Below are 19,513 nucleotides of genomic sequence, written 5' to 3'. Positions count from 1 at the left end.
AATGGACGAGAGATAAAGTAACCCCAACATGCCTATGTGGCCCATAACCCGGCATATAAGTGATATTTTACCGACTTTCCACCGTGTCAGGTCACATACTCTTCCAGTGGACCACAAGGTGGTGAAATGTAATGTGTTTGGGTGGAGTGGGCATTACTACAAACTCTGCCTAGGGGCAAACAACCCTCGTCATAGCTCTGCCTCAGTTTGGTCTGCTGAGAGTTGTTGTTCTCTAAGGTTCCTTATTCCTGGAGTCCATACCAGGAGCTGCAGCCGTGGTGGATCTTCTCTCCCGATGTCACCTCTTCTCCCGGAAGGAGCTCGACTCCATGGAGGAGGACCGGCATGGGTGGATGGGATGCGGCATGAGAGGGCGTGGCATTTCTTAGTCCTTGTATAATCTCTCCCGTCACCACACATGGACAATCCTGAACCAAACGGCAACAAAAATTAATATTCAATGGGCACAGATTGGTACAGAGGCCGATGACATCATCAATAAACTGACAACAACTGAGTATCAATAAATACCCGAGACTTGTAATCAATAATCACTCTCCAAACCTGGGACTAACCTACTGGAACCCCCGAACCACCAACTGAACCCTTAACAGAGGCGCCGCTATGGGGGTGGGGGGGATACGGACCACACCCAGGTGACACCCTCCAGAGGGGTCACACCATCAGGTAGACATGTGCGGTCAGTTGTGTTCTGAATCGAAATTCGGGGGAAATTGTTTGTTATTCGGAAATTTGTATGTATCCAAATTTCTGAATTAAAATAATAACAAATTTAAATGAATCTGAAATAACGAAACAAAATTCGCCTAAAAAAGAGTTTAAAATAGAATTAGAAAACAAAAATAGAACAGAAAATAAAGGAACAGAATAGAAAGGTATAGAATAGAAAAAAAACAATAGAAAAGAATGGCATAGAATAAAAGAAATAATAGAAATAATAATAGAAAGAATATAACCGCCTTCCGAAATTCAAACTTCGAATAGAATAAATTGGAATTTGAATACATTAGAATAGAGCAGAAAAAATAGAAAATTAAAGCACAGAATGGGAAAGAATAGAATATAATGAACAATAGAATAGAATAGAGTAAAAAAGAAAGAATAAAAATGTCTTCTGAAAGAAAAGATTATAATAGAATAGAATAAAATAGAAAAAAATAGAAAAGAAAACAAGGAATAGAATAGAAAAGAATAGAAAAAAAAAACAATAGAATAAAATGGAACAGAAAAGAAGAAAATAGAAAGAATATAACCGTCTTCCGAAATTCGAGTTTTGAATAGAATAAATTTGAAATAGATTGGACTAAGAACAGAATAGAACAGAAAAGAATAGAATAGAAAAAAAAACCAATAGACTAGAATTCAATTGAATAGAATAAAATAGAAAGAATATAACCGTCTTCTGAAATTCGAGTTTCTAATACAATAAATTGGAATTTGAATAGATTAGAATAGAAAGCAACAGAAAATGAAAGAAAAGAATAGGAAATAATAGATAAGAAACAATGAATAGAATAGAGTAAAATAGAATACAACTGTCCTCTGAAAGAAAAGAATAGAATAGATTAGAATTAAAAAAAAATAGAAAAGAATAAAATAAAAAGAATATAACCGTTGTCTTTTGAAATTCGATTTTTGAATAGAATAAATTGGAATTTGAATAGATTAGAAGAGAATACAAAGCAATAGAAAATAAAGGAATAGAATAGAAAAGAATAGATTATAAAAGAACAATAGAATAGAATAGAGTAAAATAAAAAGAATATAACTGTCTCCCCCGTAACACTGATTCCTATAGGGGGCCTTTGAAGCGCCACCTATAGATAATATGAGGTAGTGAAGCATCACCTATAGATAACACGGGATAGTGAAGCGCCACCTATAGATAATATGGGGTAGTGAAGCGCCATCTATAGATAACATGGGGTAGTGAAGCACCACCTATAGATAATATGGGGTAGTGAAGCTCCACCTATAGATAATATGAGATAGTGAAGGGCCATCTATAGATAATATGAGGTAGTGAAGCATCACCTATAGATAACACGGGATAGTGAAGCGCCACCTATAGATAATATGGGGTAGTGAAGCGCCACCTATAGATAATATGAGATAGTGAAGGGCCATCTATAGATAATATGGGGCAGTGAAGCACCACCTATAGATAACACGGGATAGTGAAGCGCCACCTATAGATAATATGAGGTAGTGAAGCGCCATCTATAGATAATGTGGGGTAGTGAAGTGTCACCTATAGATAATATGGGGTAGTGAAGCGCCACCTATAGATAATACGGGAGAGTGAAGCGCCACCTATAGATAACTTGGGGTAGTGAAGCACCACCTATAGATAATATGGGGTAGTGAAGCGCCACCTATAGATAATATGGGGTAGTGAAGCGCCATCTATAGATAATATGGGGTGGTGAAGCATCACCTATAGATAACACGGGAGAGTGAAGCGCCATCTATAGATAATATGGGGTGGTGAAGCATCACCTATAGATAACACGGGAGAGTGAAGCGCCACCTATAGATAACATGGGGTAGTGAAGCGCCATCTATAGATAACACGGGATAGTGAAGCGCCATCTATAGATAATATGGGGTAGTGAAGTGCCACCTATAGATAACATGGGGTAGTGAAGCGCCATCTATAGATAACACGGGATAGTGAAGCGCCATCTATAGATAATATGGGGTAGTGAAGTGCCACCTATAGATAACATGGGGTAGTGAAGCACCACCTATAGATAATACGGGGCAGTGAAGCGCCACCTATAGATAATATGAGGTAGTGAAGCATCACCTATAGATAACACAGGATAGTGAAGCGCCACCTATAGATAATACGGGGCAGTGAAGCGCCACCTATAGATAATATGAGGTAGTGAAGCATCACCTATAGATAACACGGGATAGTGAAGCGCCACCTATAGATAATATGAGGTAGTGAAGGGCCATCTATAGATAATATGGGGTAGTGAAGCACCACCTATAGATAATATGGGGTAGTGAAGCACCACCTATAGATAATATGAGGTAGTGAAGCACCACCTATAGATAATATGAGGTAGTGAAGCACCACCTATAGATAATATGAGGTAGTGAAGCACCACCTATAGATAATATGGGGTAGTGAAGCACCACCTATAGATAATATGAGGTAGTGAAGCACCACCTATAGATAATATGGGGTAGTGAAAGCGGAGTTCCGGGCACAGAAGTCATTTTTCAACAAACATACCCCCGGGACAGTCAGGGTTGGTACATTCCACAATGGATAGCCTCTGATCTGTCCCGGTTCGCACTTACCTGCCAGAAGAAATACTCACTTATAAAATTTCTTCTCCAGCGTTTCCATCTCTCTTGTGGGCAGCTGAAGCCGGCGCGATCCTCTTTTGTGTCTTCTTCCGCGTCTTCTTGTCCCAGAATGCGCCTTCACCGGCCCCTCTTGTCACTTCTGGTGCGGCGCCGCATTCCTCCACAGCTTCTGGGCATGCCCAGAAGCTGTTTAGCGGGGAATGCGGCGTCGCCCCGGAAGTGACGAGCGGGGCCGGTGCCGTCGCATTGATTCCTGGGAGCGATGACGTTCAGCTCCCAGGAATCATCGCAAGACAGGAAGTGACGTCGGAGCCGCGGCACAGAGGGAGGAAGTAGAGAATAGGTGAGTATTTTCAATCTACAATTACAAGGTGAGTGAAAAAAAAATGCCTAACTATCCAATTCCTTTTCAGGTGAGGGAGACCAAGCGGATGGGCACAAAAAAAAAAGTTTGTTTTTGTGCCCGGAACTCCGCTTGAAGCGCCATCTATAGATAATATGAGGTAGTGAAGCACCATCTATAAATAATATGGGGTAGTGAAGCGCCACCTATAGATAATATGGGGTAGTGAAGCGCCACACTATAGATAATATGAGATAGTGAAGTGCCACCTATAGATAATATGGGGCAGTGAAGTGCCACCTATAGATAATATGGGATAGTGAAGCGCCACCTATAGATAATATGGGGTAGTGAAGCACCATCTACAGATAATATGGGGTAGTGAAGGGCCATCTATAGATAATATGGGGTAGTGAAGCGCCATCTATAGATAATATGGGGTAGTGAAGTGCCACCTATAGATAATATGGGGTAGTGAAGCACCACCTATAGATAATATGGGGTAGTGAAGCGCCACCTATAGATAATATGGGGTAGTGAAGCGCCACCTATAGATAATATGGGGTGGTGAAGTGCCACCCATAGATAATATGGGGTAGTGAAGCACCACCTATAGATAATATGGGGCAGTGAAGGGCCGCCTATAGATAGTACAGGAGAGTGAAGCGCCACCTATAGATAATACGGGATAGTGAAGCGCCACCTATAGATAATATGAGATAGTGAAGCGCCACTGATAGATAATACCTGGTAGTGAAGGGCCACCCATAGATAATACGGGGTAGTGAAGCGCCACCTATAGATAATATGGGGCAGTGAAGGGCCACCTATAGATAATACGGGTTAGTGAAGCGTCACCCATAGATAACAGGGGGTAGTGAAGCGTCACCTATAGATAATATGAGATAGTGAAGCGCCACCTATAGATAATATGGGGCCGTGAAGCACCACCTATAGATAATACCTGGTAGTGAAGGGCCACCCATAGATAATACGGGGTAGTGAAGCGCCACCTATAGATAATATGGGGCAGTGAAGGGCCACCTATAGATAATACGGGTTAGCGAAGCGTCACCTATAGATAATATGAGATAGTATAGTGAAGCGCCACCTATAGATAATATGGGGCCGTGAAGCACCACCTATAGATAATACGGGGTAGTGAAGCGTCACCTATAGATAATATGGGGCAGTGAAGCGCCACCTATAGATAATACGGGTTAGTGAAGCGCCACCTATAGATAATATGGGGCAGTGAAGCGCCACCTATAGATAATACGGGGTAGTGAAGCGTCACCTATAGATAATATGGGGCAGTGAAGCGCCACCTATAGATAATACGGGGTAGTGAAGCGCCACCTATAGATAATACAGGGTAGTGAAGCGCCACCTATAGGATGGGAGGGAATTTGTGCTAAGAGGGAAAATTATTTTTTTGGGGGGGGATTTGTTCTAGTAGTAATGATTGGGGATAATTTGTGCTAGGAGGGTGATTGGGGAAGAGTATTTGTGCTAGGAAGGGGGGTGTGGGGGGGGGGGTGTTATGCTAGAAGAGGTGATATGATAGGAGGGGAGGGACTTTGTGCTAAGAGGGGAATTTTTTTTTGGGGGGGGGGCGGGGGATTTGTTCTAGTAGGGATGATTGGGGATAATTTGTGCTAGGAGGGGGGATGGGGAAGAGGATTTGTGCTAGGAGGGGGGATTTGGGGGGTTTATGCTAGATAATGCTTATACATCTTGGGGGGGGGGCACAGTTGGGTACGTTTGCCCCGGGTACTAGAAGACCTAGTCCCGGCACGGCTGTAGACCAGAACAAGCCCAAGGTACAATGTATCATCTCCCCCGAGGTCCCACCATGAACGCCCTCAGATGAGTCACATGACTTGGACCAGTTTCCCCGCCCCCGGCAGGAAGAGGAGGACTCACCGTGATGCAGGAGCCATTGTGGAAGAAGGTGCCCAGCGGGCAGTGACACCCTTCCTCACACTCATCGGGGAAGCACTCCACCTGCTGGCTTAGGTGGGCACAACTGTACGGACAGCTGTCCTCCTTTCCACATTCCCGGTACAATCGGTCTATTGGACAACCCACATCTGGAAAGACAGAGCAGCCAATCAGCAGCATAATTAGAGAACCGCTATTGGAGTGACTACGAGGGAGAACATTCCTACTTCCAGCCTGGGGGGACAACTATACAACTCCCAGATGGCCGGAGGATGGGCGTCATTGATATCAACACTCCACCGTCTTGTCCTATGGCCGGTTCTCACCTAGACAAACCTGGCTGTTGCACATCCGGCTTTGAATGGCTTTTCCTTCACATTCCTGACGCCGACATTCCCGCACCCGGATCTGCTCCCCTCCCCCGCAGCTAAGGCTACATGGAGACCATGGGGACCACTCGCTCCAAGGATCCGGTTCTGTAAAGGAAATTCAAGACAGCAGTATCAGCCCTACGGTCCGATGTGTCTGCTGTACAAAGATAACGGGGAGCCAAGGAAAGCATGGAGGACAATCTTACCGGGACAGGTGGGACCCTGGCAGGTCCTCTGCTGCTCCTCGCCCCCCGGGCAGGCTCTTCCCCCATTCTGAGGAACGGGACTGTCACATTTCCTCCTACGAGTCTGGATCCCATCTCCACAACTTGAAGAACACGAAGACCACAAACTCCAGGGGCCCCAACCACCGTCCAAAACACAACGTGGGTCGGAAGTGCAGTGCAGGTGACCACCAATGCAAGTGCTGGAAGAACAACGATCTTCTTCAATATCAGAAAAGAGAGACGAGACGAAGCCGGACATCTCCTCATCCCCACTTACCAATTCCGGCATTGCAGAATCACACTCTCCCCGGACGGTAGATGCTGCCAGGGCTCAGGACCGGACCAGGCGGACCGGTTACCAGAATCCAATCCTCCTATGGAGCAGGAGAGGAAAAATATGAGACACCCCCCCTATGCAAAAAGAGCATTCACTGAGACTACTGCAACAGTCACATCTCCGGGAAGGTAACTCTGCCAACTGGAAGGTAACTCTGCCAGCTGGAAGGTAACTCTGCCAACTGGACAAAACTGGAAATCCTTCAATGAAGAGCTGCTGAGGACTCCAGTGAGCCGGTGTTGGAGATCTCCCAGTATTGGTAATGGCAGTGGGTGGGGGATGGAGGCCCCCCTTATTGGTGATTGCAGTGAGCCGGTGTTGGAGATCTCCCAGTATTGATGATATCAGTAAGTGGTTGTTGGAGATTTCTCAGGATTGGTGATGTCAATGATGAGCAGATGATGGAGGTCTCCTGATACTGGTGATAGCAGGGAGTGGGTGTTGGAGATCTCTCGGGATTGGTAATAGCAGTGAACAGTTGATTGTCAGGTAATGGAGGTCTTCTGGTATTGATCATAGCAGTTAATGGGCATGGGAGATCTCCCAGTATTTGTGATAACAGTAAGCGGGTGTTGGAGATCTCCCAGTATTGGTAATGGCAGTGGGTGGGGGATGGAGGCCCCCGTATTGGTGATAGCAGTAAACGGGTGTTGGAGATCTCCCGGTATTGATGATATCAGTAAGTGGTTATTGGAGATTTCTCAGGATTGGTGATGTCAATGAGTAGGTGATGGAGGTCTCCCGATACTGGTGATAGCAGTGATCAGATGTTGGAGATCTCTCTGTATTGGTAATAGCAGTGAATGGGGGAAGGGTAGGTGATGGAGGTCTCTCGGTGATAGCAGTGAGCGGGTGTTGGAGATCTCTCGGGATTGGTAATAGCAGTGAATGGGGGAAGGGTAGGTGATGGAGATCTCCTGGTGATAGCAGTGAGCGGGTGTTGGAGATCTCTCGGGATTGGTAATAGCAGTAAACAGTTGATTGTCAGGTAATGGAGGTCTTCTGGTATTGATCATAGCAGTTAATGGGCGTTGGAGATCTCCCGGTATTTGTGATAACAGTAAGCAGTTGTTGGAGATCTCCCAGTATTGGTAATGGCAGTGGGTGGGGGATGGAGGCCCCCTATATTGGTGATAGCAGTGAACGGGTGTTGGAGATCTCCCAGTATTGGTAATGGCAGTGGGTGGGGGATGGAGGCCCCCATATTGGTGATAGCAGTGAGCCGGTGTTGGAGATCTCTGGTATTGATGATATCAGTAAGTGGTTGTTGGAGATTTCTCAGTATTGGTGATGTCAATGAGCAGATGATGGAGGTCTACTGATACTGGTGATAGCAGGGAGTGGGTGTTGGAGATCTCTCGGGATTGGTAACAGCAGTGAACAGTTGATTGTCAGGTGATGGAGGTCTTCTGGTATTGATCATAGCAGGTAATGGGTGTTGGAGATCTCCCAGTAGTGGTGATGGAAGTGGGTGGGGGATGGAGGCCCCCGTATTGGTGATAGCAGTAAACAGGTGTTGGAGATCTCTGGTATTGATGATATCAGTAAGTGGTTGTTGGGGATTTCTCAGGATTGGTGATAGCAGTGAGCAGGTGATGGAGGTCTCCTGATACTGGTAATAGCAGTGAACGGGTGATGGGCAGGTAATGGAGATCTCCTGGTGATAGCAGTGAGCGGGGGATGGAGATCTTTCAGCATTGGTAATAGCAGTGAACTGTCGATGGGCAGGTCTTCTGGTATTGATCATAGCAGGTAATAGGTGTAGGAGAACTCCCAGTATTTGTTGTGATAACAGTAAGCAGTTGTTGGAGATCTCCCAGTATTGGTAATGGCAGTGGGTGGGGGATGGAGGCCCCCCCATATTGGTGATAGCAGTGAATGGGGGTGTTGGAGATCTCCTGATTTTGGTGATAGCAGTGAGCGGTTGTTGGAGGTCTACTGGTATTGGTCCTAGCAGATAATGGGTGTTGGAGATCTCATGGTATTGGTTATAGAAGAGACAGGAGGTTGTCCATGCTTGGCAATTCCCTCCAGATACAGATAACTTACACTTTATTACAGTTTGTTTCTCTGGTTACTCACCTTGCGATCGGTTTTGGTACTTGCAGAGGCATTCACTTGACTCCACGCACGCCCCATTCTGGATCAGCTGACCCTCTGGACACCCACATGAGGGCTGACACTCTGCAGTGTCCAGGCACACGGTGTCTCCATAGAGATCATCACAGGAGCGAGGACAAGGCTTACCGCATGGAAAGTCTACAAGACCGCCACCGCATTCTGCAAGACAAATACCGGTCAGAGCCGCTTAGATCTACCCCACCAGTAAGGAGACATCCATAGCAAACAACCCGAAAATAATCTGCACCTAGTTCCTTACCCGTCTTTCATCAGGGCCAACCATCCTAGAGCCTGTATATTGTACATACATCAGGACCAAGCATCCTAGAGCCTGTATAATGTACATACATAAGGGCCAACCATCCTAGAGCCTGTATAATGTACATACATAAGGGCCAACCATCCTAGAGCCTGTATAATGTACATACATCAGGACCAAGCATCCTAGAGCCTGTATAATGTACATACATCAGGGCCAACCATCCTAGAGCCTGTATATTGTACATACATCAGGACCAAGCATCCTAGAGCCTGTATAATGTACATACATAAGGGCCAACCATCCTAGAGCCTGTATAATGTACATACATAAGGGCCAACCATCCTAGAGCCTGTATAATGTACATACATCAGGACCAAGCATCCTAGAGCCTGTATAATGTACATACATCAGGGCCAACCATCCTAGAGCCTGTATATTGTACATACATCAGGACCAAGCATCCTAGAGCCTGTATAATGTACATACATAAGGGCCAACCATCCTAGAGCCTGTATAATGTACATACATAAGGGCCAACCATCCTAGAGCCTGTATAATGTACATACATCAGGACCAAGCATCCTAGAGCCTGTATAATGTACATACATCAGGGCCAACCATCCTAGAGCCTGTATATTGTACATACATCAGGACCAAGCATCCTAGAGCCTGTATAATGTACATACATCAGGGCCAACCATCCTAGAGCCTGTATAATGTACATACATAAGGGCCAACCATCCTAGAGCCTGTATAATGTACATACATCAGGACCAAGCATCCTAGAGCCTGTATAATGTACATACATCAGGGCCAACCATCCTAGAGCCTGTATATTGTACATACATCAGGACCAAGCATCCTAGAGCCTGTATAATGTACATACATAAGGGCCAACCATCCTAGAGCCTGTATATTGTACATAGATCAGGGCCAACCATCCTAGAGCCTGTAAAATGTACATACATAAGGGCCAACCATCCTAGAGCCTGTATAATGTACATACATCAGGACCAAGCATCCTAGAGCCTGTATATTGTACATACATCAGGACCAAGCATCCTAGAGCCTGTATAATGTACATACATAAGGGCCAACCATCATAGAGCCTGTATATTGTACATACATCAGGGCCAACCATCCTAGAGCCTGTATATTGTACATACATCAGGACCAAGCATCCTAGAGCCTGTATAATGTACATACATCAGGACCAAGCATCCTAGAGCCTGTATATTGTACATACATAAGGGCCAACCATCCTAGAGCCTGTATATTGTACATACATCAGGACCAACCATCCTAGAGCCTGTATATTGAACATACATAAGGACCAACCATCCTAGAGCCTGTATATTGTACATACATAAGGACCAACCATCCTAGAGCCTGTATATTGTACATACATAAGGACCAAGCATCCTAGAGCCTGTATATTGAACATACATAAGGACCAACCATCCTAGAGCCTGTATATTGTACATATATCAGGACCAACCATCCTAGAGCCTGTATATTGTACATACATAAGGGCCAACCATCCTAGAGCCTGTATAATGTACATACATAAGGACCAACCATCCTAGAGCCTGTATATTGTACATACATCAGGGCCAACCATCCTAGAGCCTGTATATTGTACATACATCAGGGCCAACCATCCTAGAGCCTGTATAATGTACATACATCAGGACCAACCATTCTAGAGCCTGTATATTGTACATACATCAGGGCCAACCATCCTAGAGCCTGTATATTGTACATACATCAGGGCCAACCATCCTAGAGCCTGTATATTGTACATAGATCAGGGCCAACCATCCTAGAGCCTGTATATTGTACATACATCAGGGCCAACCATCCTAGAGCCTGTATATTGTACATACATCAGTACATGTCTATACTATTCATCTGATTACCTGAGCACTGTGTGATGTTATGGGGACAGACTCTGCTCTGCCGGGACTCTCCTTCACACGGGGCGCCCCCAAACCGCACAGGGGGGTTATTGCACTGTCTGGTCCTCACAGAATCCCCAGAGCAGTTGTCACACCCTGACCAGGCAGTCCAGGGGCTCCACTGTCCGTTGACTGAGAAGAGAAGAGAGATTATGTTGTAGGTTCTGTGTGTCCCATAAGAGGAGATTGTAGTACATTAGTACTCTATTCTTTACCTGGGCAAAAAGAAGGCGAAGGGCACTCCTTCCTCTCCAGCTGCACTCCAGTTTCACCAAAATACTGCTGGACCCCATCACAGGACTCTCCTCCACCAAGGGGTTTAGGACAGGCACAACTCCGGTACCTCGTCACCATTTCTGTACCACATGTTCTGGAACATGGAGTCCAGTCTGACCAATCACACCAACTTCCAGCCACTGACAACACAAGAAAGAGAGCAGACAGTACAACATCTGACCACTACAAGGGTGTCTTTTTCCAACCAGAATAACTATGCAGGTTGTAGGCTGACACATTTACAGGATGAATCTCCATCCTTAGAGCCTCAAAATAGGAATTTGTCCCAAGGGCGAGTTGTCGCTCTCTTCCCCTCTCTTCTCGCTCACAATGTCCTCACCTAAAGTCTCTCAGATTGCTTCCCCTTCTCATTGTAGACAAGGCCACTTCTCCTGCAGGATGTTGCAGACTGACACATTACCAGGATGAATCTCCTTCCTTAGAACCTCAGAATGGGGCTTTGTCCTGGAAGCGAGTGATCAGTCCGTTCCCCTCTTTTCTTGCACACAATGTCCTCACCCAAGGTCTATCTAATCGATTCCCCTCCTCACTGAGGACAATGCTTAGCTCCGCAGTGCGTGTCAAAGGTCAACACATTTTACAGGATGGATCTCCTTTCTCAGAATCCCATAATAGGGATTTGTTCTGGAACGGAATCATCAGCTCCCCTCTCTTCCTGCACACAATGTCCTCATTCAAGGTCCATCAAATTGTTTGCTCTTCTCATGGAGGACAATGCCACTGCTCCTGCAGGAGGTTGTAGGTTGCCACATTTACAGGGTGAATCATCTTCCTTAGAACCCCAGAATGGGGATTTGTTCTGGAATGGAGTCGTCCGTTTGTTGCTAACTCTTCATGCTCACGATGTCCTCATCCAAAGTCTATCAAATCGTTTCTTCTTCTGACTGAGGACAATACCACCGCATCGCACTGTGTGTCATAGGTCAACACATTTTACGGGACAAATTCCTTTACTCAGAACCCCAAATATGGATTTGTTCTGGAATGGAGTCATCAGTCTGCTCCCCTCTCTTCCTGCTCACAATGTCCTCATCTAAGGTCCATCAAATGGCTTCCTCTCCTCATGGAGGACAATGCCTCTGCTCCTGCACTGTGTAATGTAGGCTGACACATTTACAGCATTAACCCTTTTGCTCAAAGCCTCACAATAGGGATTTATCCTGAAAACCACTCAGCCTGCCACATAGGAGCTGGAGCAAGGGTTTTGTCCTGCAGGAGGAGAGGAAGCAATTTGATGAGCCTTCGATGAGTACGAAGAAAGGGCTGCAGCCCAATTTGTCATTTCCAGGACAAATCCCCATTCTGAGGTTCTGAGGAAGCGTTCTTCCTCTAAATGTGGCAACCTATAACACGATGCTGGAGCAGTGGCATTGTCCTCCATGAGGAGAGGAAGCCATTTGATGGACCTTGGATGAGAACTCTGTGAGCAAAAAGAGAGGGGAGCAGACCAATGAGTCATTTCCAAGGCATATGCCCATTCTGAGGTTCTGAGGAAGGGCATTCCTCCTGTAAATGTGGCAACTTACAACACGGTGCTGGAGCAGTGGCATTGTCCTCCATGAGGAGAGGAAGCCATTTGATGGACCTTGGATGAGGACATTGTGAGGAAGAATAGAAGGGAGAAGACCGATGTCCTCATCTAAGGTCCATTCAATGGTTTCCTCTCCTCATGGAGGACAATGCCACTGCTCCAGCATTATGTTGTAGTTTGTCACATTTACAAGAAGAACGCTTCCTCAGAACCTCAGAATGGGGATTTGTCCTGAAAATGACTCATTGGTCTCCTCCCCTCTCTTCATACTCACAATATCCTCATACAAGGTACATCAAGTTGCTTCCTCTCCTCTTGGGGGACATCTCTGACCGATTGGTTTCCAGGAGAAATCCCTCTCCTGAGGCTTTGTGGAAAGGGTTTTATCCTGTAAATGTGTTATCCTACAATACACAGTGCAGGAGCAGTGGCATTGTCCTCCATGAGGAGAGGAAGCAATTTGATGGACCTTGAATGAGAACACTATGAGCAAGAAGAGAGGGGAGCACACCAATGAGTCATTTCCAGGACACATCCCCATTCTGAGGTTCTGAGGAAGGACATTCCTCCTATAAATGTGGCAACTTACAACACGATGCTGGAGCAGTGGCATTGTCCTCCATAAGGAGAGGAAGCCATTTGATGGACCTTGGATGAGGACATTGTGAGCAAGAAGAGAAGGGAGAAGACCGATGTCCTCATCTAAGGTCCATCAAATGGCTTCTTCTCACCACGGAGGACAATGTCAGTACTCCAGCATTGTGTTGTAGGTTGCTACATTTACAGGAAGAATGCCCTTTCCCAGAACCTCGGAATGGGGATTTGTCCTGGAAATGACTCATTGGAAGGAGCACCCCTTTCTTCATACTCACAATATCCTCAACCAAGATCCATCAAATAGCTTCCTCTCCTTGTAGAGGACAATGCCGCTGTTACAGACTGACTGGTTTCCAGGATAAATCATTATTCTGAGGCCTTGAGGAAGGGCGTCCATTGTGTAAATGTGTCAGCCTACAATACACAATGCAGGAGCAGTGGCATTGTCCTCCATGAGCAGAGGAAGCCATTTAATGGTCCCTGAATGAGGACACTGTCAGAGGGGGGAGCAGACTGATCAGACCAATTATTAAGTGAATTGTTCTTGTTTTTAATCTTTATGTTATAATAAATGGTTCCTGATTTGATTCAGGAGACCAATGCGCTTAAGGCGTCCATTTGTGTACTTGGCCAGAAGAAGACTCTGAAGACTGATTTGCACTTTTTACCCCGAGGTAATGGAAGTGGCAGCAAAAGCCTCGCCTGGTCACTGACTAAACACTCACCTCATCAATGTCCTTCCGTCATGCTTTAAAAGAAAAGGGATCTACTGTTTGGGTTACCTGACCAACATACAATGTCTACTGGCACAGGGCTGTGGATAAGGGGGTACCACCGGTCCTCCTGCACAGGGCCCGGGCCAGTAGGGGGGCCCAAGCAGCTGGGTGAATCCAATGTGGGCAGGGAGGGTGATCAGTGCATCAGGGGGGCAAATAATGGAACTGATTCCCTGTATGGTTCTCTCTGCAGCAGCTGAAAGCCGTCTTCTCCTCTCCCTCCTGTTGGCTTATACCTGCCATACAGGGGATCAGTTCCAATAAATGCCCCCCAAACCCCCCAACCACACCGATCACCATCTCTGTGTGCCATACGTTTCCCCCTGCTGCCAAGGCCCCCCTATATGCCCCCCCTACCCCCGCAGTGCTGCCGGCTTCCCTCTTCTCCTTCCCACCGCCAGCTGCAAGCACACAATAAGATCCTTCAGGGTGGAGAGTGGGGGAATGGTCTGGTAAATATGTGATATTTACCGGCCCCTTCCTTTCCTGAATGAACACAATGAGTGATCGGTACTGATCATTCACTGTGTTCAATCAGAACTGAAGCAGAGTAAACTGTTTTTATTTGGGTGGAGGGGGGGGGGGGGGTCCTGTCAGGTTGGCTGTATGGGGCCCTGTGGTTTCTGACAGCAGCCCCGTGGGCATTTGAACCTTGTCCTCACCCCCATCATGGGTCAGTTCTGGGAATTACACTGCGAATGCTCCTAGATTGGAATCCCTGACTGACCGTTGTTGGTCTTTGCATAGTCCTGAGCTGCAGTCCCAGTTTCGTTTTGAGATTAGTCTTGATTTTACGTCTTGGTCATCATCTATGAAGACCCTTCTAATGTCAGGACAACAGATGGAATTCTCAGGCCTTGGCCCAACCCCCGCGGATCCTCTACTCACCTGCACAGGTGACACTGGTGCACTGCATGGTTCCATTCACACAGGTGCTGGAGAGAGATAATAATAATGATGAGTTGGGGGTCTGACCGGGACTGTAGAGGAGTTGGGGGTCTGACCGGGACTGTAGAGGAAGAACATTAAACATGGTCTTACCAGTTATTACACCCATCTCCTCGGGGGAGGGTTTCACCGGGAAGATGCCTCCCTCCTGTCAGGATGTCCAGGCAGGTGCATTCTTCTATAGCCACACAGGCTGTGCCGTTCTCTGCCAGGACCTTCCCTGGGGGGCAATAACAGCCCGGCTGGCAGGATTCGGTACAATGCTGAGGGGGAAAACGGGCGCTCTTAGGAATTATATCAAATTTAATCATAAATGCTTAACCAATCAGAAAAGGACAAGTCACCTGACTTACCGTGATGTCATCACATGACCTGGGGCACGCCGGGCCACAGCCGCTGTATGCGGTGCCTTCGATCGATGAACAGTTGATCACTGGAAGACAAGAGGAAATATATCCTCCAAATAAGAATGGATTTCAAATAAACTGAACCCCCAACCAATCATATTTCAGTATTCAGACTCATGGAAGGTGAAATGACGTGAAATACCCATCATCCCTCAAATCTCAGGTATGAATTATGGATCCGAAGGGAAGAATCAAGGTCTTGGCTGTTCCCCAGAACCGGAACCAACATAAGAAACCCCGAATATTAATATCTCTCCCATAGGTCACCATAAAGCCGGCCAGATTAACGTAGGGGTTATTGGAGCTGCAGCTCCAGGCCCCTACCTTTATATAGGCCCCGGGTTGGCCATATTCACTGTTACCGCTCTTCTGTCACTTGTAAACACAGAAGTCTGGCTTCTATGTTACAAGCAGGGCTTTTTTTCAGCGGGAACGTGGGGGAACGCCGTTCCGGCACCTCTAGCACTGAATGTATGTAATGGCAAGGGGTGCTGGGGTATGCTGGGGTATGCTGCGGGGTCTATTGATTGAGGGATCTATTCTATCTGGAGGGGATCTAGTTTTGCAAGGGGGTCTATTTTTGCTGGTGGGGGACCTACTGTTGTTGGGGGTCAGTTGTTGCTGGGAGAGTTCTGCTGTTAAGGGAGGGGTCTATTGTTGGCTGACAGAGAATCTATTGATGCTGTCTGTGGGGGGGATCTGTTGTTGCTGCCAGGAGTCTATTGTTGCTAGGGGAGAAATTTTGTTGCGGGTGGTCCATTGTTTTTAGGGGGATCTATTGTTGCAAGCAGGGAGCCCTATTTTTTACTGGCTGCAAGGGATCTATTTTAATATTTTTCTTGTTATCAATACCCAATTCCATACAAATTCTCAGCATCACAAAACGATATGTGGTTCTGTATTCTCTAAAAGGGCAGTACTGGGAGGTGGGTAGGGGTTGGAACCAAGGAATGGTGCTCGGAGGGGGGTGGGGGCTGGAGGCATTACCGGGACAAGGGATGGGCTGGAGGCAGTGCCGGGACAAGGGGTGGACTGGAGGCAGTGCCGGGACAAGGGGTGGACTGGAGGCAGTGCCGGGACAAGGGGTGGGCTGGAGGCAGTGCCGGGACAAGGGGTGGACTGGAGGCAGTGCCGGGACAAGGGGTGGGCTGGAGGCAGTGCCGGGACAAGGGGTGGACTGGAGGCAGTGCCGGGACAAGGGGTGGACTGGAGGCAGTGCCGGGACAAGGGGTGGGCTGGAGGCAGTGCCGGGACAAGGGGTGGACTGGAGGCAGTGCCGGGACAAGGGGTGGGCTGGAGGTAGTGCCGGGACAAGGGGTGGGCTGGAGGCAGTGCCGGGACAAGGGGAGGGCTGGAGTCAGTGCCGGGACAAGGGGTGAGCTGGAGGCAGTGCAGGGACAAGGGGTGGGCTGGAGTCAGTGCCGGGACAAGGTGTGGGCTGGAGTCAGTGCCGGGACAAGGGGAGGGCTGGAGTCAGTGCCCGGACAAGGGGTGAGCTGGAGGCAGTGCCGGGACAAGGGGTGGGCTGGAGTCAGTGCCGGGACAAGGGGTGAGCTGGAGTCAGTGCCGGGACAAGGGGTGGGCTGGAGGCAGTGCCGGGACAAGGGGTGGGCTGGAGTCAGTGCCGGGACAAGGGGTGGGCTGGAGACAGTGCCGGGACAAGGGGTGGGCTGGAGGCAGTGCTGGAACAAGGTCATCTAGAGCCCAGGGTGAACATGCCAAATTGCGCCCTCCCCAAGACGTATGTGTCAGCTAAAGCCCCCCCCCCCAAAAAAAAAGTACTAATCTGCATGCTTACCCTCATACCCCCCCCCCCCCAAATCCCCCCCTCCCAATAAAATTCTTCCCCCTGTTAAAATCCCCTTCCCAGCACAAATCTTTGCCCCCCCCCAGCCCAAATCTTTTCGTTCCCTATATGCCCCCAGCATAAATCCACCTCCCACCCCGAAAATAATTCCCCCCTCCTAGTACAAATGCTCTACCTTTAAAATTTTCTCTGTGAGCACAAATCCCCCTCCCTCACTCCAAATCCCCCTCCTTCCAGCACAATTTCTCCCCAATCCCCCATTCTAGCACAAATACCCCCCCCCCCAAATTTCCCCTCCTAGCACAAATACCCCTAATGATCCATGCTAGCACATATCCCCCCCCTCCCACCCCCCAACAAATAAAGAAAAACAAAATCCTCAACTCCTAGTACAGATCTCTACCCCTCAAATTTCTCCTCTAAAGCACAATACCTCTCCCCCCACTCCCAACACAAATTCTCTGCGATCCCCCCTCCTAGCAAAAATCCCATCCGCCCTTCAGTTTTCCCATCCTAGCACAAAAACCCCTAATCATCCCTGCTAGCACAAATCCCCCCCCCCCCCACCCCAAAAAAAAATTCTCCCCTCCTGGTACAAATTCTCTACCCCACAAATTCCCCCTCTGAGCACAAATCCTCTACCACTACTCCAAATCTCCCCCCTCCCAGCAAAAATTCTCCCTCATCCTAGCACAAATCCCCCCACATTTCCCCTCCCCCCTACCATATTACCTTTTCTAGCAAAAACCCCCCAAAATCCCCGCCTTCTAGCACAAGTCTTCTTCCCCCATCCCCCCTCCCAACACAAATCCCCTCAAATCACTCCTCCTAGCACACCTCCCCAAACTTCCCCTCCTTGAACAATTATTATACCCTGCCAACCCTCAAATTCCCCCTCCCAACACAAATTCTCTCCCCCCTACCTCCTTGTGGTGCTCCCCCACCTCATATTATACTACAGTGCCCGGGGCATCTGTCCTTCCCGCCCACCCCTTGTCCCGGCCCTGGCTAGAGGGGCTTCTGCAAAGAAGTAGTAGAACCGCACTCAGGTAGATGAAAGTAAAAAGAGTACTTTTTATTCTTCAAATCATAGATAAACAGACAGTGCAGGGGAACAGGCAATCCAAGGTTAACGCGTTTCACGGCACATACAGCCGCTTACTCATAACCTTCAGCGGCTGTATGTGCCGTGAAACGCGTTAACCTTGGATTGCCTGTTCCCCTGCACTGTCTGTTTATCTATCATTTGAAGAATAAAAAGTACTCTTTTTACTTTCATCTACCTGAGTGCGGTTCTACTACTTCTTTGCACTTCATCCGGATGACGGGTCTTACCAGCACCAGGTCGGACTGACACACCTGAGCGGCTCTATCTCTCCCATACCCTAGAGGGGCTTCTGCCCTGTGCACTCTGGTGTGGGGGGGGGGTTGTGCTGGGTGGGGGAATTGGGGGGAGGCAGGGGGTAAGAATTGTTCTAGGAGGGGAAATGTGCGTTTGTGCTGGGAATGGGGTATTAGGGGGATTTGTGTTGGAAGGAGGGATTGGGGGGGTTGTGCTAGTAGGGGTGATTAAGGGGTACTTGTGCTAAGAAGGAAAATAGGGGGGATTTGTGCTTGCAGGGGGGAGGAGGATCTATACTCAGAGGGGGAATTTGAGGAGTAGATGATTTGTGCTAGGAAGGGTGATTATTTTTTGGGGGGGGGAGGTGGGGTACAGTTTGGCATGCTTGCCCTGGGCTCCAGCTGACCGGGCACAGTCTGTGTGAAACAATACATATATTATCTGAGGGCGTTCACTCACCTGGGCATGGCGGGAGCTGGCAGGGCTCCACCTCTGTGCTCAGACCCTCGCAGTAGTCTCCGCCCCCCAACGGGGAGGGGTCATTACACTTGCGGCTGCGAGATCTCACCCCCTCTCCGCATGTCTTGGTGCAGTCCGTCCAGCCGCTCCACGCGCTCCAGTCACCACTTTCTGTAATAGATGAGATTGGGAGAGACCATGTGAGACCAGGAAGGGGGAATCCACCATCACTCAGGGATCACATTGTATAAATGGATTCTTTTATTATATCATTTGTCCCATTTAAAATGACACAAAAATTATGCAAAGTTATTTTCAAATAAAAAAAAAAAAAAGGTTCCTTTTTTCAATTTTGCACTTTTTTTTTATGTGGCAAAAATAACTCATAAATATTAGCTAATAGGAGAAGGGGAAGAAGGAGGTAATTAGGGCTGATTAGGG

At 47.6% G+C, this 19,513-nt stretch overlaps 1 protein-coding gene across 1 annotated transcript in view; it reads right to left on the bottom strand.

Moving 5' to 3' along the window:
* Positions 1-19,513, bottom strand: part of LOC309556619 (SCO-spondin-like) — a 204,513-nt gene that overhangs the window by 53,167 nt on the left and 131,833 nt on the right. The window contains exons 73-84 of the mRNA XM_082259053.1: positions 19,073-19,243; positions 15,411-15,490; positions 15,151-15,320; positions 14,998-15,044; positions 11,124-11,324; positions 10,870-11,040; positions 8,650-8,847; positions 6,508-6,604; positions 6,210-6,430; positions 5,959-6,108; positions 5,615-5,781; positions 262-428 (exon numbers count right to left, since the gene is read on the bottom strand). Of these exons, the coding sequence (XP_082115179.1) occupies positions 262-428; positions 5,615-5,781; positions 5,959-6,108; positions 6,210-6,430; positions 6,508-6,604; positions 8,650-8,847; positions 10,870-11,040; positions 11,124-11,324; positions 14,998-15,044; positions 15,151-15,320; positions 15,411-15,490; positions 19,073-19,243 (1,840 nt within the window). The remainder of the gene's footprint in view (positions 1-261; positions 429-5,614; positions 5,782-5,958; positions 6,109-6,209; positions 6,431-6,507; positions 6,605-8,649; positions 8,848-10,869; positions 11,041-11,123; positions 11,325-14,997; positions 15,045-15,150; positions 15,321-15,410; positions 15,491-19,072; positions 19,244-19,513) is intronic.

Source organism: Pelophylax lessonae (assembly GCF_965119305.1).
Source record: "Pelophylax lessonae genome assembly, chromosome: 5".
In the NCBI taxonomy this organism is placed as follows: Eukaryota; Metazoa; Chordata; class Amphibia; order Anura; family Ranidae; genus Pelophylax; species Pelophylax lessonae.
This window is presented reverse-complemented; position numbering and strand designations above follow the sequence as displayed.